Here is a 23,788-nt window from a genome sequence, read left to right on the forward strand (position 1 = left end):
TCCAAAAGAGTGCATTTCACAGGAAAACGAAGTCAGTGGCAAATGCAACCGTACTTATTGAAAACATCCAGTCATCGGGTCAGTAAGATTGTTTAATAGAAGTCTCTGATGCTTAACAAAGCTGCATTTATTTGATCAAAGTAAGAAAAGTTGAAAAAATATTCTCGTTGCTTTGTAACAATAAGTTTGAACCACTGTCACATGGACTATTTTAACAATGTCCTTACATCCTTTCTGTACGGTGGCCGAGAAAGCTCAACATGCTTTTGTTAAATGCATGTGTTGTGATGATTTGCAGCGCGTTTCGTTATATGCATATGTTGTGAGGATTTGCAGCGCGTTTCATTATTTGCATGTGTTGTGATGATTTGCAGCGCATTTCGTTATATGCATGTGTTGTGATGATTTTCATCACGTTTCATTCTATGCATGTGTTGTGATGATTTGCAGCGCGTTTCGTTATATGCATGTGTTGCGATGATTTTCAGCACGTTTCGTTATATGCATGTGTTGTGATGATTTGCAGCGCGTTTCGTTATATGCATGTGTTGTGATGATTTTCAACGCGTTTCGTTATATGCATGTGTTGTGAGGATTTGCAGCGCGTTTCGTTGTATGGATTTGTTGTGAAGGATTTGCAGCGCATTTCGCTATATGCATGTGTTGTGATGATTTTCAGAGCGTTTCGTTATATGCATGTGTTGTGAAGGATTTGCAGCGCGTTTCACTATATGCATGTGTTATGATGATTTTCAGAGCGTTTCGTAATATGCATGTGTTGTGAAGGGATTGTAGCGCGTTTCGTTATATGCATGTGTTGTGAAGGGATTGCAGCGCGTTTCACTATATGCATGTGTTGTGAGGATTTACAGCACTTGCGTTGTCAAAATGATGAATTTTTTTTTAAATTTGCTGGTGTTTTTCAATTAATGTGTTTTCTTAAATTTCAGCGCGTTGAGCTATCTCGGCCACCATATTTCTGGGCCTTAAATGTGTCCGTTCGCTTTGCTGTCTATGTAGTGTCAGAAAGCTTTTGGATTTCTTAAAAAATATCTTAATTTGTGTTTCAAAAATGAACGAAGGTCTTACGGGTTTGGAACGACATGAGGGTGAATAATAACTGACAATTTTAGGTTGAACTATCCCTTTAATGATGCATTTAAACTATAGGACAAGGGACTTTTGTTTAGAAAGCAAATGGCATCAACTCTGATTTCATGTTGAATTTAACAAAGAATTCAGGTTTATTGCTAAAAATGTTAGGATCTTTCTCTGAAACCATTACTTCAGCTTTGTTCTGGCAGGTGACTGGACTAAAGAAGTCTGAAGCCCATGTGCTATTCCGACAAATTTTCTGCATTCAATCAAATTTCCAGACAAAGTGTTGCAGACAAACACTTAACTTGACCATAAAAAGAATCTGGTTTGCATTATTGCAGTCCTTGAAATACTGTCTGCATTAACGCTACCTGAAATTGTACCAATTTGTAATGTTCAGCTCTCTCTGATTCATTGCCACACCACAGAGGGTCTGGTGGAGCAGGCACACACTGTGCTGATGAAAGAAAACTGTGACCAATCTCCAATTATACTTAATTTGTTGTAAATATCGGTTTCAATTACAGCGGCACCGCTCATGAGACTCCGACTGTGAGCCGCACACTCCAATCTCCGGTTTCGTGTTGAAGGTGCAGATGAATGTATTCAATCATCATTTAAGGTTGGGTCAAAGAGCATTTTTAGTGCATAAACACCCTGGTTCAAGCCCATAGTATGGTAAACAAGAACCAGGTTGAGACTATTTGAATGTCTCAGAGCAAACATTGTGCATGTGTGTGCAAATTCATAATATGTATAGACAAAAAGAGTAATGTGTTTGAGTTTGTACCTGTCCTGGTTGTTCGCAGGGCGTCTGATACTCTGCCTGCTGACACACCTCTTTCAACTTCTTGTATTTGGGTAAGCTGTTAGAGTGTTGTGTGTTTAAGTTGCCTCCTGACTCTTCTTTCTTGCGCAGGATTTTGCTGGAATGACAAATGTGCTTTGGTGAGTTGCTAGGTCACTTTTTGAATTTGAAGTTGAAGCCTGGGAAGCAAAGCCGTCCCACCCAGGTCAGCATCTCTTAACTAATGCGTGGAGAGCATTACAGCTTTCACAGCCCACAAAAACAATGTGACCCAGACCCTCTGTGATACATCTGTCTTCTGAAGACATCTGTCCTAGTTATTTAGTTGAAGACAGTTCCAACAGATTGCATAAAAAAAAAAAAAAAAATGTTTGTTAAAGGAATAGTTCACTCAAAAATAAAAACCTGCTCAATTGACCCAACCTTAGGCCATCCAAGATGTGTTTTGGTTCTTTTGTCAGAACGGATTTGGAGAAATTTAGCATTACATCACTTGCTCACCAATGGATCCTCTCTACAGTGAATGGGTGCCGTTATAATGAAAGTCCAAGCATCTTATAAAAATGTCACACCAATTAACAAGTAATCCACATGACTCCAACCTATCAATTAACATTTTAATGTGAAAAGCAATACAACGTTATATAAACCTGCATATATAAGCTGCATATATATTAAATAAACAAATCCATCTTTTAGGCATTTTAACTGTTGCTTCTGGCCAAAACACCAATCTCTACTACATTATAATGCTTCCTTCAGTGAAAAAGTCCATCAAAATCCATTTGTTTTTAACGGTTTTTGCTTGTAAACAGTGCCTGATCTGTGCATATTCCTCTCCCGATTCAGATGAGATCATCCTTTAATAGAGAAAGTATTATTATATGGAAGAGGGATACATATTTTAGCCAGAAGCAACAGCTTTAGTTAAAAACGTCCTAATGATGGTCTTTATTACAAGCATACAGCCTGTTGATTATTGATGTTTGTTTGTTTTTAATCAGCTGTTTGGACTCACATTCTGACGGCACCCATTCACTGCAGTCGATCAACTGATGAACAAGTGATGTAATGCTAAATTTGTACAGCTTAAGCTAAATCTTGGATAGCCTGAGGGTGAGTACATTTCCACAGATTGTCACAAGAATTATTCGTTTAAACCCAGCCAATCCATAAAAACAAATCATAAAAAGCAGAATTAGGATTCTGTCGACTGAGAGAACCCAAAAATCTAGTGATTCCGGTTGCCTAGCCAAGATATGAACACGGTCCATCAAAAAGAACAAATTAAAGTATTTTATGAAATTCAATAATACATATTTAATTGTACATGCTCATTTAGCCTATTTTTAGATTTAAAAATGAGCTCCACCATCATCTAACACATTTAAAACTTTTCATTTTTTTCTTTTTATATAAAGAGCTGGAATGCCATTACTGATCATTCTGGCCCAGATTAACCTTCGCCTGCAAGGGAAATGAAGTGTTCTGCATGATTTCACCGCAGCTGATTAATGAAGTAGTTGCTAATCTGACTTCTCAAAAAATGGGAGCTGTCGTGACCGTGCAAAACAGGTTGAATTAATGGCATTTTGGTATAAACACGCCTCGAGTCCGCGGTCTGGCTTTATACACAACAGTTACTGAGTCACGGAAGCAACAGCCGGCACTGATCAACGATGTGCTTTATGATTGCGCCATTCCTGAAAAAACCTTCTTTCACTTAGCCTTAAGCAGAAATAAAGCACGGGCTGACTGTGGGAGCTGCAATATGCCATTACGCAGACTTACAGCTCCCTGCGAGTGACACGAGGAATGTTAGACAGTGGTTGTGCCCACGGCCACAGATACAATATATAGAGATCAGCACAAGTTAAATAGGGTAACCTCAATACCAAACCCACATTCCTCACATCAGTCACAGAAATCAAGGGAAATGCAATGCACACGTATCAAGTTTGAGTCTGATTCCACACGTAATATATATTTCCCCTGGGGAAGGAGTTTTTCTGTCGCGAGTGTCCTAGGTTACCGAAACGTATCCAATAATGAGAGTCTAAAGCTGTCATCTGAATAGCTGAACTCCTGAGAACATATCTGAACGAATAATGTCTGATCTTTCGTGACGCTGCAGTGATTGGTAATTTGGATAAATAAGAATATTTCTGTGATATTTTCCCACAATTTTTTTTGGTGACCTTGAACTGAGACAAGTCAAGGAAGAAGGATATTTTGTGCAATGGTATGGAGTCAATTTAACATCGTATATATACCCAAAAAAAAAAAAAAAAAAAAAAAAAAAATTCACGTTTTGCAAAAGAAAATAAAGTTTTGCAAACGAAAATTAAAGTATTGAGGAAAATAAATTTGCTTTGCGCAAACAAAAATTAAGAAAAATTGAAAAATGAAGCGCAAAGGGAAAATGGCAAGCTCAAACTAGATTGACACGCAAAATAAAAGTAGCGTTGCAGAACAATTAATAGATCTGACCATGGAAAATATGTATTGCAAAATCATTGCTTTCGCGCCGTTTCATTTATGTTTTGCAATTCTTTATTTTTGTAATTCAAATTTATTTTCTCAGTACTTTAATTTTCTTTTGTAAAACTTTTTTTTTTGCGTATATATACAGCGTTAAATTGACTCCATACAATGGAATCCTAAAATTATAACATGTAAATCTGATCTTATCTTTTGGCAATTTTACAGTGAAATCGTGGAATGGTTTGAACTGCATGCGGTGAGCCTCCCGTACAAAATAAATCAATTCAAATTTATTTAGCACATTCCGCAGTATGATTGAGAAGAGGGGGGATAATGTTTGCCTTACCCCCGCTCCACGAGGAATGTGTCCCTCCAGACTTTGGGTTTCCGGTTGGGTTTGAATCTGCAATACGAAAACACAAATATTTTATTTCTCTCTCAGTCTTTGTGTCATTTGCATACCGTAAGCAGATGTTTAGCTTGGCCTGAAGCTGCTCAACATCTCCTGCCATCATGAGTGGCAGCGACCCCAAAGCACTTCCAGCATTCTTTACCTGCCAGAAACCCCTTATAAATGAACTCCAAATGTTCACAAACCGTTAAACTCAACTTAATTTAATTAAAAGCAATAAACAGATACCCCACAACCATTTATTACACTGGGAAGGTGTTTTAGCTCACCTATTCCCAGTCTTTTCATGCTCCAGAAGCTTCAGGATAGATTTGCCGTCCATATCAGGTGGAGTGTCTAGACCAGCTATGTCCAGGATTGTGGGTGCGAGATCAAGGTTTAGTACAAGATGGTTGTTCCTGTGGGGTAATACAAAATATTATATGTGTTATGTTACGTTGTGTGTGTCATATGGTATGTTATGTGTGTTACATGTTATATTGATAAAACTAATATGCATATCTAAAATGCATATATTAATTTATACATTGTTTAAATATTTAATAAAAGTATTTAAATAAATTGTATGAATTGTATATTATACTGCATGATAGTGCTAATAACATTGTGCAAATATTGTGCATAGGTTAGCTAAATTATATATAAATGTACATATAAATCTATCATTTGATATATAATTTGTGTATAATTTAATAAATTTTTATGTTTGTATATTGTGCTTACAGTAAATATACATATATATATATATTTACTGTAAGCACAATATACAAACATAAAAATTATATAATATATATATATGTGTGTGTGTGTGTGTGTAATTTAAATATATACATCAATAAATAATTTTATCTAAATACATTTTCAAAAGTGTGAAAATGTATATATACACACATTTAAATATGAAAATATCATTTAGTGTATATTATAATTTTAAATGTGTACAGTTTAATACAGGTTTAGTTCATTAAAAATATACATCTATATAAAACAATATATAAATGTATATATTTTAATGTGCGAAAATTAGAAAATGTGCATTTTTACTATAATATAATCCTAAAAAATAAAAATGATCATTTCCAAATATATTTAAAATTTGGTTATGTTATCTTTAAATAATTCATTTAATATATATATATATATATATATATATATATATATATATATGAATTTTATAAAAAAAAAAACTTTTTTTATTTAATAAATAACAATTACAATTTTCAAATATATAATTTAAAATAAATAATATTTTTTAAAACAATGTATTTAATTTAATATGTTTATTTAATAAATAATTTAATACATATTTGTATATATTATTAAGATTTTCTTCATTAATTTTTTTAAGCTATTACAGTATTCAATTTTAATATAGAAATATAAAGTGTGGAAAGAAATTATATTGAGGAAAATGTACATTTCAAACACAAGTTGATTTTACCTGGCCCCTGGTTCCACATTAGGACCTCTGACAAAAAACGGCACTCTGATGTCAAAATCATAGGGCATAGACTTCCCCTTGACCAGGCCAAACTGGCCAATGTGGTAACCATGATCAGCTGTGTAAATGATGTATGTATTCTCCAGCTCCCCGGTGTCCACCAGGACATTATAGATCTGTAAAATAAACACACGTTTCCTTTGCGTTTATGTACAAAGTCTGTTAAATATCCAGTATTTGGAGAAAGAATGTCTAAACTGCTGACCTTTTCCACAGAGTCATCTACAGACTGCAGCGTCTGGAGCCTCTTCCTGTGCAGGTAGTTGGTGAACTCCATGTGGATCGGCTTCATCGGGCCGGTGTACTGCATGATCCAGTGCTTATCCATGTTTGGTGCGTAGTTATAGCTGGGAGTTCTGCGTGAATAAGCACAACATACTACTGTGAGGAAAACATGCACCTGTCTGCCATTTCACAAGCACTTGCGGTTGTTGGAGTTGCCTGCTGTATAACATACTTGACAAGCATCAATAACAGCACTCGCCCTCCCCCTCCACGGAAACGTACTAATTCTCTTCGCTAGGTGTTTTTCTTGGGCTCGCTCTCCATCTCTCCTCACACCATGCTGAGAGTCTTAGGGTTTCTTGGCAGCGTTTAATCGTTTGAGGGTTGGCACATGCAGAAGAAAAATAATAGCTTCCCCAGCCTTCGGGCCCAAAATAAAGTTTGTAATAAGTCCAGCAACGACAGAGCTATAACTCATTTGCATTTGAAGTGGAGAATAAAAAGCTGGGTAAACAGGAGGCCGTGGACTTGTTTGTGGAGCTAAGGCTGCGAGATGGCCACCTGTTGACTGCAGTTGGCCTCGCTCCACAGCTGAAAGACATGGCCTTCCTTCGCTTTTCAGACCAGACTCTTGTGCCTAGTGTCATGATGAATGATGGCCACAGGAAGGCTTCTGCCCTCTCCTCCTCAGTCCGCCTTTGTCTGCACGCTGAACTCTTCACCCAGCTAGTGAGGCACACTAATATACCACACACACACAGAAAAACGGCTTCGCATAGGTAGAGCAAATTTGAAATTTGGAGATCAAAAGATGGAACTAGTCCAGATTCAACACCCATCACAAAGCAGGGTGGAGAACGTTTGTCTTTGAGAAGAAATACTTTCGTCTTTTGCTATAGCACAGAAAACATCATGTTTCTGAAATCTCCATAAATACTCTTTCATTCTATGTGATAAGAAAAATACAAATAATTTTACCCCCCCCCCCACATACTTTTCCCCTCGAATTTATCGTATGGCAATGTAGATTTTATGCATTTGAGATTATTGGTATCAATTACCACATTAAAAAGCTCACAGGCTTACGCAATGTCTGGCAGGAAAATCATCTGTGGCTTTATTTAACTTCCACATAATGACTCTAGCAGGGCCACCTAGTATGATTTCCTATTATGCAAATTAATTATAAAGACAAAGTCTAGTCTATTAAAATATTAATTAAAAAAGTAGAACAAAAATGTATATTAATTTTATAAAAAAGAAAATAACAATAATAATTATATATATATATATATATATATATATATATATATATATATATATATATATATATATATATATATATATATATATATATATATATATATATACACACTAATAGAAAGTGTAGATACAAATATAAAACTAATGACATTATTAATTTAAATATTTTAATTCATATTTAAATGTAGATATTTTAAATAATATTAAATTGATATATTTTAAATATTTTAATTGAGATATTTTAATTAATATTTACATTTAGATATTGTACATGAGTAAAATATAAACATAAACAAATGCTTATTTAAAAATGTATTTATTTTAAAGCTTAAGTAAAATATATGTGTAAAACAGATACACAAAATAAACTTGTAAAATATAAATTAAATGCAGTATTAATACAAATAAACTAAATATAAGTAAAATATAAAACAATTAAATAAGTAAAATAAATAAAAGCAAATAAATCCTGAAATAAATATATATTTATATTATAACTTTAGTAAATCCCAGGGATTGTGTTTTTTTTTATATGCATGCTTTTGTTAATTTTTATCCTGATGATAAATAAACCCCAAAAACCCTGCTGCATCACTCCAGAGTGCAACCTGCGCCTGCCATCTGTTTCCCTGTAAATTTGGCACAACTTGCCAGGCAACCCTTTCGGCACCAGAGCGACTTGCCAGCCAATCTGAACCTTGGGGTTCCCAAGTGTGATCCATTCAGAGCCCATGCACTTAAAAAGATATTAATAACGCAAAAGGGTCTTCTTAGACAATGCATTCCCCAAACCTACATACTGAAAGGCATGATTGATATGAGAAGAGCCAGAATGTTGTGTAGGAAGACAGGCTGAAAGAAATGGTTAGGCCCGAGGGACAAAAGTGTGATGTCGCCCTGACCAGGATCCTGACATGCCTGGGATGTTAAGGACTTGGAGATGGATGGCCTGTTGCCACAGCGCTGTTTGTGGAATAGGAACCTAGCCACGAAACTGATGATAGTGCAGTGAACCCATCAAGGTCTTGGCTCCGGAGTGAGAACCATAAAAATCTCATCCCCCATCATCTTACTTGGCATGTGCCAGAACTTTACTTGGACGATAAATCACTTTAGTTTCATGGTGGTGGTGTCGAGTGTGAAGTGCATTTCAGTGCACTGTCATCTCTTAAGAGTCTAATTTTAATGGCATATCCAAATATATGAGGCCACAAAAATTCCTAAAGCTACAAGCTTATATTTACCTGCAAGCCAAATTATGATGGTTTCAAATTCATAGGAAAATTATCTGCTTGGAATGCTGCTGTTCTATTAAAAAATGTGTCCCTTGGAATATCCTATTATAAATACATACAGAACAATAAAAATATCTAGACTCAACAATTTGAATGCCAGTGTCTATACCAGCTGGGCTTGGCTCTCGGACAGGGTAGACTGGGTTCAGTGGAGTTCATCGTTGTGGCTCTAGCAGAGTGTAACTGAATGTTCTGGGAGTCACTCACATGTGCTGGGAAGCGTTTGGGAAGAGCTCGGAGTACTGAGGGGCTGAATCCTCCGGGCCGTGAGGTGCTGCATGACTGATCACCATCATCACCGGCCGATGCGGGTACATGCGCTTGGACATTCGGAAGTAGTTGATGCTGTCGTTGGTAATCAGATCAGTGAAGTAGTCCTGGAATGGGAAGAAACAAAAATCATGCATACATAGTGAATGCGCTCCACATGGATATGCTTTCTTTCACAGCTTGAACAAATAAAGCAAGGGTCAAGACATGATTGTTGTTGTTGTTGTTGTTGTTGTTGACGTCGTCGTCGTCTAGATCTATTTATTTACATTTAGGAATTCATTTGAATTATTATTTTAGATTCATTTATATCATAAAATATTTTAATTTGTTTATAAACATTTTTTTAAATTACAATTTAGAATTAATTATAGATATTTAAATTGCAATTCATACATTTGAAAATTTGTAAAACCACTGAAATGTTTTTAATTATTTAGAAATATTTACATTTGTTTTAATTAAAATATATATATATATATATATATATTATTTGGGGAAATATATTATTAGACCCTCAAAATTGTGCAAATCTGATAAATATAGATCATTTAAAATATTTATAAAATATATATTTATAAAATACACTAGTATTAATATTAAAATATTTCATTATAATATCATATTTATTTTATTTCTGGATGTAATGTCATTTGGTGCTACTTCCTAAAACATTCTTGAACTCATATTTTGAAAAAATATAAAATAAATAAATAAACAAATAAAAGTGTATTTTATAGTCATTGCTTAAACTTTCTTGTAAATGGTACAGCTTTTTAGTATTTATATATATAATATATATATAAAATTAAATTTATGCATTTAGCAGACACATTTATCCAAAGCGACTTACAGTGCATTCAGCTATCAATTTTTACCTATCATATTTTATATAAAACTGACATCACTCTCAACAATAGAACTAATGCCATGATGCTCACAAGTACAAGGGTGTTGATGGCTTCACTCAATGTTAACAGGGTCTTGGCCTCCATGAGTCTGGTGTTATGACAACACTGAAGTCTCAATCTTACTGCTATGAGGCAGCAGCAGGAATGTGCACAAGGGCTTGGGGGTTAAAATCACGTGATGCTGAAGCCATAAGCCCTTTGATGGCACTGCTCCTGATCTGGGCTGGTTGTGGGAAAGTCTCCGCCCCCCTTTACCCTCCCCATTGCTAAAACATGCAGCTACCAGCATCTGTGGGAGTGAAAGTCTTTTGGAAGTTATTGTTTAGAGACGTGCTCAGTGGACCTTGTTCCTCTGCATTTACAGCAAAACATATCCATGTCATGTCAGGGTCTCTGTTGTACACCTAATTAAACCAGCACGTTTGTTTACATTGGAAAACTATACAGCATCATCTTGAATGTTTCAGTGAAATAGAATCTGAATGTACCTAGCATAACTAATGCATTAAAGATCTCGTACTGAATGGAGGCACAAACTGTGCCTTTGCAACAAATTCTTAGTGATTTACTTGTTGACTAAACAGGACTAAAAGGCTACAGCTAATCTGAAACGTGTGACATTCTTCACCAATGAGAATCATTTTTGTTGCAAAATTTGGGGCAGCATTTCTGGCCGAGATGTTCTTCTAAACTTTCATAGCTCTTTCTTGATTCCTTAAATCTCAAAATTTAAACAGGAACATAAGTGTCCCTAACTAAGGGTTTCCAGGAAGCACTTGAAAACATAGCCACAAAATTTCTGCAAACCTCATGGAGAAACCTTCGGCCTCTTGTGCCTTAACTTAACACCTTCATTCAATTCAACATGCAGGTTATTGACACCCAAGTATCAGTCCAAATATTTATTTGCTCATCACCTACACTGCCTCCAAGCCAATTTATGCCCAAACCATGACACCTCAGCACAAAATCCACATTGCCCAAAAAACATGCTACCTGAGATAGACTCCAAAAGCTTGATTTGACAGGAGCTCAAAAACAGTCTAGAGATGGAAGGTGGCCATGTCAAATTAAACTGTTTAAACTTTATTTTTTCACTATTTTATCACTTTGCTCATATTGAAGGTCTTGCACAAAGATGGCAAAAGTCACTATCACTTCACAACTAGCCATACTGTAAACCATGGCTATGTAGCTATCACAGATGGCAGGGTAAAAAATAAAAAAAATGTTTTTATTTTTTATTTTAATCGATTTACATTTTATGAAATTATATAGATTCTTAAATCCCAAGAAATCAACTAGCCTAGCCTGTTTTCAGTTAATGAATGGAACATAGTAGCACACATTTTCCATCCAATAAATGGCAATAAGTTTTGTGCTTTGATGCTTTTGATATGAAACCAAGTCTCAGGTTTCAAATTCTGTCCATTTAATAGCCGTATTGAAACATCAAATGCTTTTTTTTTTTTTTTTTTTTTTTGTTATGCGGTTTAATGTAGAGTGCAGTCTTGCCAGTTTTGGCAAGTTCTCATTTTGAATTTGTTGGTGCGGGTAAAAACTGGCTTGGGTGGGTGGACAATATTTGGGCTGGTTTAGGGTCAGTTTGGTGGTTTTCAAACATCTAAGTTGTATAGACTAAATGGTTAACAAACAAACCCAAGTGTGCATTTATTACATCCAATCAGTCATCAAGATATTACTAAACACACACACACACACACACACACACACAGACACACACACACACTGCGTAGCCGCTGGTGCTGATGTCGTGGCCACACTTTTAGCCAATCAAAACTAAATATCTGGGTCTATGAGATCCTCTCTTTTATCTTTTAAACAGTGCAGATTGATAAATCCTTGAAAACGACTATGCAAATTTCTGTATTATGTTCTACAATATGAACTTCACAAAAGACTTCCTGTAGTACTGTGTAATATGAAAACTTGTCACGAAGGTAAGCCATATTCTGTAACGTTATCTTGACACTTAAAATTGTGGGCGTTTTTTTGTTTGGGTGGGTGGGTTTTTCTGAGCTTTTAGCTTGAAATCGTCTGTCCAATCTGGCAACACTGGTAGAGTGACAGATCACTGTAGCGCCTCAGTTCAAGAGAGGCCACATAGCGAAATGCACGCAAATTATAATCTCATCTGCTTAAAAACCAATTTCAGCATGAAATAAATGAATAAACATCATAGGGCATGTTAAAGAAGGAGTACAGCTTACCGAAATCCATATACTGTCTCATGTTATAGCTAAATCAGTGTTTTAACTGCAAAAGGACGTCAACATAAGCTTGTAAACAATCAAATAAACATGTAGAAGTATACCAGTCTGAACTTAGTCCAAATGCCCAACCTGTCAAATCAGCAGAACAGAACATAGTTGTTTCAGAAAGGAACTTTGCCCCAAGGACAATGTCTCTTTTTACCAAGTTTTATTCAGTGTAACCACCTGATGATACACAAGACACCGACGTAACTCCCCATGCCTCCTTTAATCTAACCACATTCCATGTGGAGTCAACCGACCCAAATTTTATATGTAATCAGAGGCCTGAAATTAGTCGCGAACAGACCATGCAATTGAACAAACTGATTTTTTTTTTAAAGCTCTTGGCATGGTGACAGTGCTGTGAATGTATGTGACCAAGCGCACATACCTTGGCATAATCCGCGCCGTGCTTCTCCTTGTTCCCATTCCGACAGACGGTGTAATTATAAAAACGGGAATTTTTGATCAGTCCCACCCATTCGCGCCAGCCAGGTGGGATGTAGCTGCCGTTGTACTCATTGAGGTACTTCCCAAAGAAAGCTGTGGGATAAAATAAAGAAAAACATCAACTTGAATCAGTGTTCAGTGAGTTAGACACAAAGGCTACAATAATTATCATTTACGACAAGCGTCTCAAAACACTGCCTTTGAACAGTACCTGTAAACGTCTCTCTCTGCATTGTATACATGTCTTCTCTACCCTTTCCCCTCTAAGCTAAGCCAAAACATCTTGCAAAAGAGCTGGGCAAACAGCCAGTCTGCCCTGGGGAGTTAATTGTAGACCAACACATCAGCTGGAAACCACAAGCAGTAGTGAGACCTAAACCCCTGTATTCAGGGTCAAAACGCGCTGCCACTCAAGAAACACTGCACAGGGCTGCTGGCCCGTTTAGATCCATGTTTAGCTTCCACAAACCAGACAAATTGAAATTCCTGTAAAACTTTTATTCGACCTTTAGGAACAAATGTGAACGCAAAATTCCAGTCAAATTGCAGAGCACTGTCAGACGAATACATTTCCAGGGTAAAGTGGGAAACTAGCATTACAAAATATATATATTTTTGTATTTTTTTAAAATGCAGCTCTAGTGAGCATAAAAGTCTTCTTAAAAAAAATCGTACTGACTCCACACTTTTGAGCGGTAATACATGGCTATTTGCCTTTATTGTATGGGGTAATGAACAACACCCATGTAACAGGACATGATGGAAGCAGGATTCAACTCCAATCAAGCAGGTCAGAATGAGTTATCAGTCTCTCATTTCTTACCTGTTCGGTATCCAGTGTTGTTGAGATAAACGGCAAAGGAGCGCGGCTCATGCTGAGCTTGCCAGGAAGGCGAGGAACAGTTCTCGTTGTTGGTGTACGTGTTGTGGTTGTGGACATACTTCCCAGTCAGCATGGACGAGCGTGATGGACAGCACATGGGCGTAGTTACAAATGCATTTGTAAAGGAGGTCCCGCCGTCCTCCATGATCTTGCGAGTTTTGTTCATCACCTGCAACGAGCCTGACACAAGCAAGCGAGACAAATGCATGTTCGGTAAATCAGTTTAAGAAGTTCAAACCTCAACATGTCTTATTACAAAACATGCTGTCAAAAGTAGCCTCTAAAAGTGTTCAATGTGGAAAAGGATCCCTGTAGTTCTGTGGCAATGCAACGACTGGCTGTGGTTCCAGGACTAAGGCCCTTAGCCTCTCAGATGTCTGAGGGAAGCCATTAAATATTAAAAGAGGAAATAAGTCAAACCTGTGATGACAGTCTGAGATTGAGACCTATTTGGATGTTATGCTCTCAGAGGAAGGAACCTGATCCAGTGACAACATTTAGGGTTACGTTATGGGACAGATACCAAGAGAGACTTAAGTCGCAGATCAAGAAGACTAAACAAGGAAGCTAACTAGTGTTCCTAGGAGTGAAGTCCGAGAAGTCTCAAGGCTTTTCTTTGTTTATTTTAGTTAATAATGAACAATTAATCTACTTAACCAACTAATCAAAGTCTTCAGGTTTACCAGGTAAATGTGTTGAAGCAATATTTTAACAGGACCATGACCCTCTAAGATAAAGATTTCATTTCAGACCTTCATCAGCCATTATGTTGGTCAACCAGCATTGTCAGCTAAGTTGGTTATGGTGATCCACCAGCTAGACCAGTGCTACCTTGAACCAGCATGGACCAGTATGGAAAACATGCTGGTCTAAAATGGTCTTGCCAGTTTTTGTCTTGTTTTCCAAAAAGATATGTAAACATTCTGAATTCATAAATGCATTTACTCAAGTAGCAAGATGAATTGTTTTCTGAGGGTGAAAAAATGTACAAAAACAAGTGACTTCATGCCTTAAACAAGAAAGAAATATCTGCCAGAGTGGTAAGAAAAATACACACGATCCAAATAGAAAAGAACATTACTTTTCTTACCCAAGTGAAGGATAATTTTCTTGTTTTATATAAAAACTCGACTGAGTTCGATGCATTTTTCAGACGACAAAAAAAAAACCTTACATCATCTTACATCATTTTGCTTTTCAAGTAAATGTATATTGATTTAAGAATGTTAAGTAAGCCAAAATGGAAATGTTCTCACAACAAAATCTCACAAACATTGAAGTGAAAAGTGCAAATTCAAACACCCAAATCATTTAGGGGAATAATAATAATAAAAAAAGTTTGGTCTACAGTTCCATTCCCATGTTTTCTCCAAGTATCATTATGGTTTTTCAGGATCTCTACAGTAACTTTCCAGACTACTTGCTGATTCATAACTAATGAATGCCGAGCACTGACAAAGCCTCAAGAGATGTCTCCACCTCATTCGTCTGCGGAACAGATGGGCCATTAATGATGAATTGCATCTGGTATACTCACCCAACTCCACATCCTGGTCATCTGTCATGATGAGTATGATGTTGGGTCTGATGTTCCGTCGGTCACCTTGAACCCGCCCACGCAGGCCTTGACCACGTGTGGTGAAACCAAAGCAGACCAGTGGGGCGGCCAGGACCATCATCCAGGCCAGGCTCACCAGCTGCATCATGGGACCGTTTGAACACGAATCAGAAGGCTGGAATCCTCACAACGTAATCTGTTTAGAAAAGAGAAAAAGAGATGTTAATGCTTTGGGTTCCTATAAAGGTCAAAACTAATGTTACTATAGTTAACAGAAATTGGAGAGACTAAAAAGAACCACTTTTCCTTCCTTTGCAAAACAAATGAGAACTCCAGATCCTTGTCCACGACTTCTAATAAATCATTTGCATCTGTTTTTAAGCTCAGTGTCATCTATTTTCACATCCATCCACAAGAACAGCAACAGACCATAGAAAATATCAAACCTTGCACTGAAAATAAACATAAAAAACCCTTTTAAAGGAATCAACACATGCTTTAAAATTCCAACATATTTCCAGGATGTCCTACTAAAATAAACATACAAAAAGATACTTCAGCTTAAAATTTTTGCATAAAATTGCAATTTAATGAACATAAAAACACTCCATAATCCTACCTGTAAAGTTCTTCGCTTAGTAGTGTCACGTGTGGCGTCATACACCCAATATCTTTACTTCAGTCCTGCACTCATATTTGCAGACACTTTCTTGAAGTCAGAAAGGCCTGAGTGTCTCTCTCCGTGTGTGCAGACAAGCCAGCTCTTTCTCTCTAATCAGTCACACTCCTTCTCTACCACTGAAGACTTGCTATTGGCTATTAAGAGCTGCACCGTCCCACACCCAGCCAATCACATTTTATGGCCAGGTTGTCATTCAAAAGGCCCAAAGCTTGTGACCCCTAGCGGACACCCGGTGGGAATTACGAAGCCAGTGAAGGCAGTACGGGGGAGAGGGTTCCGCTACATTAACCCTTGTGCTGCGGCCGCTAGTCGCAGGTTTACACACTAACCCCTTTACAAGGCATGGCATTTGCTCTATACAAGCTTTATTTAATCTTTATTCCATAGAAATGATCCATTTCATAAAAATGAAGCTTTCTTGTAGTTGTTGTACTAATGCATAAGGTAAAGTCCTTATTCACATTTTATTTTTCCTGACATGAATGCATAAAAGGGGGTTTGATTGATATACCTGTCCATTTTTTTCACAAGTTTATTGTATAAACCTTATGGCGGACCATATTGCTTGTGGCCTCATGCTGATCTTTGTCTCCGATCAATGAGCTGTTAAACAGTAAGGCCATTTATGCACCTGAGCCTCATTGCATGCCATTCATTTGGCCTGATTTTGTTTGGTAGTGTAAATGACCCGAACTCAATAGTCATTTCATACTTGTGACAAGAAATGAATGAGTAAATTAGAGTCAGCACTGGTTTTACAGTATCAACTGTGTCCACATATTCAAACTAACAATACTCCGTTAGACAGATGGAAAATCCCTTGAGAATTAGTGACGTAAATCTAAATCATATTATGAGAAAGCAAGGATGTAACCATGTTTTGGACATTGGTGGGGACTAAACCAAATGGGTGGTCGTCACAAATGTAACAGAAATTAAATAACCTAAAGGAGTCAAGAAGAAAAACAAACAGAAAAATAACTACAATTCATTGCAAACTTTCTGCAGAAAGTGATTTTATATGAAAATATGCAATAAATTCTTAAAAACTCTTTTTCATGCTGAAAATGGTTTTGTTAATGTTTTTCTCACCGCATTCAGTTACTTCAAATGAATCGTGCAAAAGATCAGAGTTATTTTTAATTGAAAATTTAATTTGACAATCAAAAGTTAGACAATTTGCATAACTGAATATTATCGTAGGTGGCTGAACATGAACATTGAGAAACTCAAGTGGCTTGACGTTTACTTGCACTCATAACATTAACGAATATTTTTTTGCTGTTATCTATCAATCTCCAAAAATTTGTATAAAGTTACTCCATTTGACTTGAGTGCTAAATTTTACATCTTTTGAAGCCATATGATGTAACTTACAAGTACTTCTACATTGCTTTCATAGTGCTTTTTTGTAGCTTGACAGATGTGATACCAGTGAGAAAAAAATAACGTGATATGGATTTGGAACATTAGGATGAGTAAATCATGTAAATGTTCATTTTTAGTGGGTGGACCACGTGACGTCCTGTTGAATGGAAAACCATGTGCTTGCCCTCCTCCATCATTGTGCAGATGAGGCTGCCTGTCAAATGGGGCTCTAAGTGCTTTTTTGGACAGCGTGGATTTCAGACAGGCAGCATGAGGGATAGTTGGTCCAGTCACCCTAACAGCACTGTGCAAACACTGGCGCTGTTTAGACAAACCCCTGGTGCTGGGGATGGCAGGGTCCAGTCAGACCAGAATGTGCATGTGCACACACAGTATGACTTGCAGATCTCAACTTCTTAAGGCCCAGAAAATACATAGAGAAGTCCATCAGACGTTCATTCATACGTATGCTTCCTTTCCATCATCTGTTTAATGTCTACATGGTGGAAATTAGATTGACATTTCTGCATCAGTATTCAATTTAAAGTGCTGAATGTGTCCCTTTCACTGCCATTCTCATGTGAAACCACCAAATGAATTATTGTATGATGTGCCTCCAGCAATTTGAAACTAACATTAATAACGGCAGCCAAAAAAAAAAGTCCACATATAAAATAGAGCCAATACCGTGCTATTTAGCTCAATCATGTGTTCCTCAAGCAACCCTGAATTAAACTGTCTCTGCCCTCAAAGATGACACATTCACCCTCATTCTAGCACTGTAATTTTAGAAAACAGTCAACCCAAAATAGCTCTTCTATTTTCTTCCCTAGAGGGATGAAGGGTCGTGAATTATAATTTAGTTTTAATTACCCTCATTACTGTGAAAATGTGTTCCAGTTGGTGGCACTGGCAAGAACATACACCACTACTTTTCTCGGATGCGCGAGTTCTCCACTGACCTACGAGAAACAGACCTGCTATCCTCCATTTCCAGGAATAATGGGAAACAAAGCTTCCACACGTCCGTGACTCTCGACCACTGAATCAGCACTGGGCTGGTATGCAAAAATGATGTGATGTTTGTGTCTGAAGCCTTCAGCGGAAAACCTGGCAACTTCCTCTGGCTTAGTCGAACTGTTATTTGGATAACGGGCTTGTAATGTGGAGAACAAAAAGTACTTCCAATCCACTCGCTTAAAACATTATGTAACTATTTAAAAGTTGGTTTATATTGAAGTACAGTGAGATATAGTGCCCAGATCACTAAATTGAACTGAAGTTATACTCCTTAGAATCAACAAGTCACGAGGATACTTTTGCTAGACGATGTCGTTTTGAAAAATTAAGGATGCTAATTCTTGATAATATTAGGTTATAATTTTTACTTCTATTCTGGATAATAATACTAAAACTACTACTAATAGTAATAATAAATAAAAATGAAAAAGCAACAAAAAACTAAACAAAAAAACAAGATTGATAAAACAAAATGAAACATTTGAAAGAACAGTAGACGGAAACACACTGTCCGATAAAATCTATAAAATAAGTCAAATAAAATGCATTTATAAACAAATTTATAAGAATTTTATAACACAAACCATAAAGATTATTTTAAGTTGTGGTTCAGGGTCTGCACACATCTGCTGAGCGCCATGCCTTTGTAGACCCACATTGCTGAAGAACACAAGAAAGCTTTCTTCTGGGCCACAGACAAGCACCAGAGCAAGCATCGTCCCAGCCCTTATTGTTTTTAGGGATTAGAGGAAATGACCCAGTAAATTAGCCTCTACTGTACTAATCAGGGCTAAGATGGGGGAATAATATTTGGGACTTATTAAGAAAAAAAGGTCTCGGAGGTTCAAAGGACCAAAACAAAAAGACTACTATTGGACTTTTCAAGCCTTACACACAGCTGCCAAAAAATAGCCCCGTATGAAAGAGGCGCAATTTTCAGATTAATGGATGACAGGACCAGGGTCCTTCAATGTGATCCAAAATCATGATTTCACTATGCTTTCAGCCCCCTTCCATGCATACTGAAGCATCCAGCCCCCCCACCCCACCCTTTCTAACCACAAAGCGGTGTTTTCTAGCATGTAGTGCTATCAGAGACGGCGGCTCAGAGGTTCTTGGCAAGCAAAAAGCCACCACTGCTGCCTGTGGTGAAGGCCCAGACCACATACTTTCATGCGCCCTGAACCCCCTTTGACCCACGTGGTAATGTGGGGTGGTTAACCCAAACCTCAAGCACCTGGACTCTCAAAAGACTCTCGGAAACGAGTGCCGCCGAATTCACAGGCTTCATAGGTAAGGATAGATGAGATCCTGAGGAAGAGGCGGCACGATTAAGATCAGAATGTCATGACCCGGCACATTCTTTCCAACCGAGCTGGGTTTTTATAACATCTAGACTGCATCACGAATAGTCTGGTTTCTGTCAATCCTTCGTCCAGCAAGGCCGCTTTCGTAACATGTGCGATCAGCTTCTAAAAATCACTGAAAACCCTGATCCCTGTCAGCTTGAAATAATTCCTTTTAAACCAGAGCACCATGCAAGAACTCGCCCTTCACCATGGCAAAGTTGTTTGTGCATATTCATTGCAAACGAGAGTCCCTCGTGAGCAAAGAACAAGCATAAATCAAACCAGATGGCACTGCTAAATAGTGAGTCAGCCATTCATAAATGCATGGTTTCCATAGACAAAGACTGTCTCGAGGGCTAATCCCCTTTCCATTCCCTCACTATAGAGACATTGCTCGCTCCGAGTTCTTCACAGAATGTGCCTGTACAGAAGCCAAGTCACTGGAGAACAATCAGCAGGAAGAACACTTCACTGTTTATTGGTTGTGACAGTTGCATTTTAATTATCAAAGAGTCCAAGGCAAGATTTGTTTTCTTTAATGATGCTGTTAAAGTGATTTTTAGGGGAAGAAGCTCAGAATATCCCATTAGCTGACAGAAATCACTGAACAAGGTGTTCTGAAACATCACACCTGTCTCAGAAGCTTGTCAATTATTTTGTGCATTTGCAAAGAATCATTTACAGTAACTTTATAGGGATTGTTCATGCAGAATATGTGCCTTATATACTTATAAACAGCCAATATATTAATTATAGGCATGATAACAAGCAACTTAATAGTGAGAACTGGTCCTTATACTAAAGTGTTACCTAAAATGTTGTTCCAAACTTTTATGGGCTCTAACGTTCTAAATGCAAAGTGTAAAGCGCACTGCGCAAGCGCACTCAGGGCGTGTCCAAATCCACTTTTGCTATTTTAACAACGGAAAAACAGTTGGCGCGCACGGTCTAAATGGCTTGGCCCTATTCTCTTAATGAGTAATGGGTATTTTTTATACCAATCAGAGTCTCATCTTCCATTCCCTTTAAGAGCCAGTTGCAATAGCAATGCGCCAGCAATGCGCCTGAACACAGCTCTCTTTTAGACCAGCACGCCCATGGGCGCAAAAATGAGTGCAAAGCATTTGCTAGTTAAACGACGTGGCGCTGGACAGGAAAATGCGAACGCCGCTCGTCTGAAACTAGCAAACACACTTGCGCTGTGCCTTGCGTCGTATTGCGCCGGGTGTTTGATAGGGCCCTATAACTTTCTTCGTTAACTCTTTACTTCATGCCTTTATGTACAATGCATTATAAAGGGTATTGAAAGGTATAATGCATTATAATTATTTATAATGTGTGTTGTAATGCATAATGCATAGTGTAACAATGAATTGATGTTATAATGTATTAACTGTAGTTACAAATATTCATGAGAATGTACAATGCATTATAAAGTGCATTGTGATTTTAAAACTACTTTTATAATGCATTATACATAAAGTACATAAACTGTTTCCCTTTTCTTCATTTGAAGAGGGGAAAAAAGACATTTTATATATAAAATAGTCTATGGGATTTAAAACAACATGAATTTCATTGGAGGACAAAAACGTCTATTAAATAATTATATATATATATATATATATATATATATATATATATATATATATATATATATATATATATATATATATATATATATGTTATATTCCTTTTTTCCACAAAGAAAGATGATTTTGGAATTAAATGAGATTGAGTAGATGATAATATAATTTTTTTGGTGTTCTTCTCAGACAGTTCCTCTCACTTGGGTGATCTTCTGGAAAGTTTTACATCGCAAAAGACAGTCTGTTGGAATTGCACGGAGACTTCACATAGATGACAGAGGCTGCACAGGCTGTTTGCATATTTCTGTACGCTGATTATTCCCATCGGTGGAGAAATGATTACTTAGCCACAGAATTCTGAGGTTTGTGTTTTGCAACGTTTCTTTTTTTAAAATCAGCCAGGACTTTGCTGCTCCATCCACAGTGTCAAAGCCTACAAAATCGTGGAGGACTGTGGTCAGGCACACCACATGAGCCTCCACCAACAAGAGGATTCCACCCACATGTGAGCGACGAAGGCCAACAAAACTAGTGTGATGCGACCAATTTTAGAATGTGCACCCAAATGTAACATTGGACCACACTGATTTTCATTGGGGAAAAAAAATACATTGGAGACATAAAAAAAAAAAAGTTCATTTTATACAACAGAAAAAAAGAACATCATACAGGTTTTTGGAATTACAAGAGATAATTTTCGTTTTTAGGTGAACTTCCTTTAGAACCATCAGGAGAATTTTACACTGCAAAGAACAGAGAATGTATAAAAACGCATAGATGAGTTTCTGCAGAGGCTGTTTGCATAATTCTGTATGCTGATTATTCTCATCGGGAGAGAAATGATTACTTAGCCACAGAATTTTTTAATCAGTCAGGACTTTGCTGGTCCATCCACAGTGTCAAACACTACAGTGTCTTGGCAGAATGTGATCAGGCACACCGCATGAGCCTCCATCAACAAGAGCCATCCACCCACATGGGAGTGAGGAAAGCCAACAAAACTAGTGTGATGTGACCAGTTTTAAAGTGGCTACCCAAATGTAACTTCTTTGCTCAATCAACTTCGGGGCACATTGTGTTCTCACTAAATGAACAGACGACTGATTATGTGGTAAGAAAAAGAATGTGGAATCCGACTGAAGTGGCTTCAGCTTGTTCTCACATCACTGGACCATTCGGACTAATCATTACAGAGTGAATGGATACACTGCAGTCACATGAATGACAACCATGCCAACTGACTCACACTCAAACACCTTTTCTAAATGGGGAAACCATGTGCAACTTTGCTACTCTGCCTGATAGCTCACAGAACATAGAAAAAAACTTTTTGGGTTACGGTCACTGAAAGGAGATTCAGCTGATGAAGTTTAGATCATCACAAACCTATCTGTTCTAAGTATGCAAGAGTTTCTAAATCACAGTATGTTGTAAACATGCACAATTAACTACCCATTATCAACCTTTAATCATTTGAATCATAAATAAAAAGGATTTATAAAGCAGACAAAAATAAAATAAATAAATAATTACAATCATTGTATGTACAAATATAAACTTTCATAAATAAAAAATTATAAATTAATTGAAAACTTTAATATCTAACACTAATATTTGTTAATCACATTCAGATGGTTCTCTGAAGTTCCAAAGAACCTAAAATATAAATAATGAATTTGCAAATCTGAATTAAATCACAAACAGAGACTGAATAAGTTCCATGACAAAAGCCAGAGCTTTGCCCTGGTAGTCATGCTGCCCCATTGGGGGAAGTCTTTCAAAAATCCAAAAAAGTTCTTCCAAATGCAAGGCTGTGTACTTGAAACATCCCATTGATGTTCCCGAGTAGTTTTTCTCTTTGGCACTTACCATGTTTGTGTGTTTATCTAGAGACTTGACTTGTGCTGAAGGAACAGAAGCTTTTCTATCTGCTGGAACAGCTGAGCAAACCGCCAAAATCAAATCAAATCAGGAGAGGCAGCAGTTGTCAACAGTGTAATACCAGCCAGCATAAAAATGCCACTGTCCAAACAGGAGCGCATGCCATATGGACGCCTGTAGGCCAAAGTTCTTCATCCTGACAGAGTTATCCAGTGGTTTCTGAAGAAATGGACTAAAACGACCAACTTCTAGTGGTTACGTAGTATTTTGTTTAAGCCATTTGAAGATACACATGAACTACTATGAACTATTACTTCATTTGTCTTTTTTCTTAGAGGCTTTTATGAAACACATTTCAACATGCAATGGACTATATTTAGCAGAGAATTGTTAGTGTTTAACCACTGGCATAAAGGCTTTGACAATGTGGTTTCAGAGCAAACAGCAGTGACTTTCATTGAAAAC

General features: G+C 37.1%; 1 protein-coding gene across 5 annotated transcripts in view; it reads right to left on the reverse strand.

Annotated features, from left to right (window-relative positions):
• Window positions 1-23,788, reverse strand: part of LOC113042254 (extracellular sulfatase Sulf-1-like) — a 96,962-nt gene that overhangs the window by 10,000 nt on the left and 63,174 nt on the right. For 4 of the 5 annotated variants that reach the window (XM_026200930.1, XM_026200933.1, XM_026200934.1 and 1 more), the window contains exons 3-11: window positions 15,414-15,630; window positions 13,817-14,056; window positions 12,935-13,086; window positions 9,294-9,463; window positions 6,509-6,659; window positions 6,244-6,419; window positions 5,072-5,200; window positions 4,737-4,793; window positions 1,889-2,024 (exon numbers count right to left, since the gene is read on the reverse strand). In XM_026200930.1, coding sequence (XP_026056715.1) covers window positions 1,889-2,024; window positions 4,737-4,793; window positions 5,072-5,200; window positions 6,244-6,419; window positions 6,509-6,659; window positions 9,294-9,463; window positions 12,935-13,086; window positions 13,817-14,056; window positions 15,414-15,582 — 1,380 coding nt within the window. In that variant the 5' untranslated portion in view covers window positions 15,583-15,630. Of the gene's footprint in view, window positions 1-1,888; window positions 2,025-4,736; window positions 4,794-5,071; window positions 5,201-6,243; window positions 6,420-6,508; window positions 6,660-9,293; window positions 9,464-12,934; window positions 13,087-13,816; window positions 14,057-15,413; window positions 15,631-16,053; window positions 16,195-23,788 lie in introns of those variants that run through there. The other variant, XM_026200932.1, reaches the window with a different exon arrangement.

This window comes from Carassius auratus, chromosome 24 (assembly GCF_003368295.1).
Source record: "Carassius auratus strain Wakin chromosome 24, ASM336829v1, whole genome shotgun sequence".
Taxonomy (NCBI): Eukaryota; Metazoa; Chordata; class Actinopteri; order Cypriniformes; family Cyprinidae; genus Carassius; species Carassius auratus.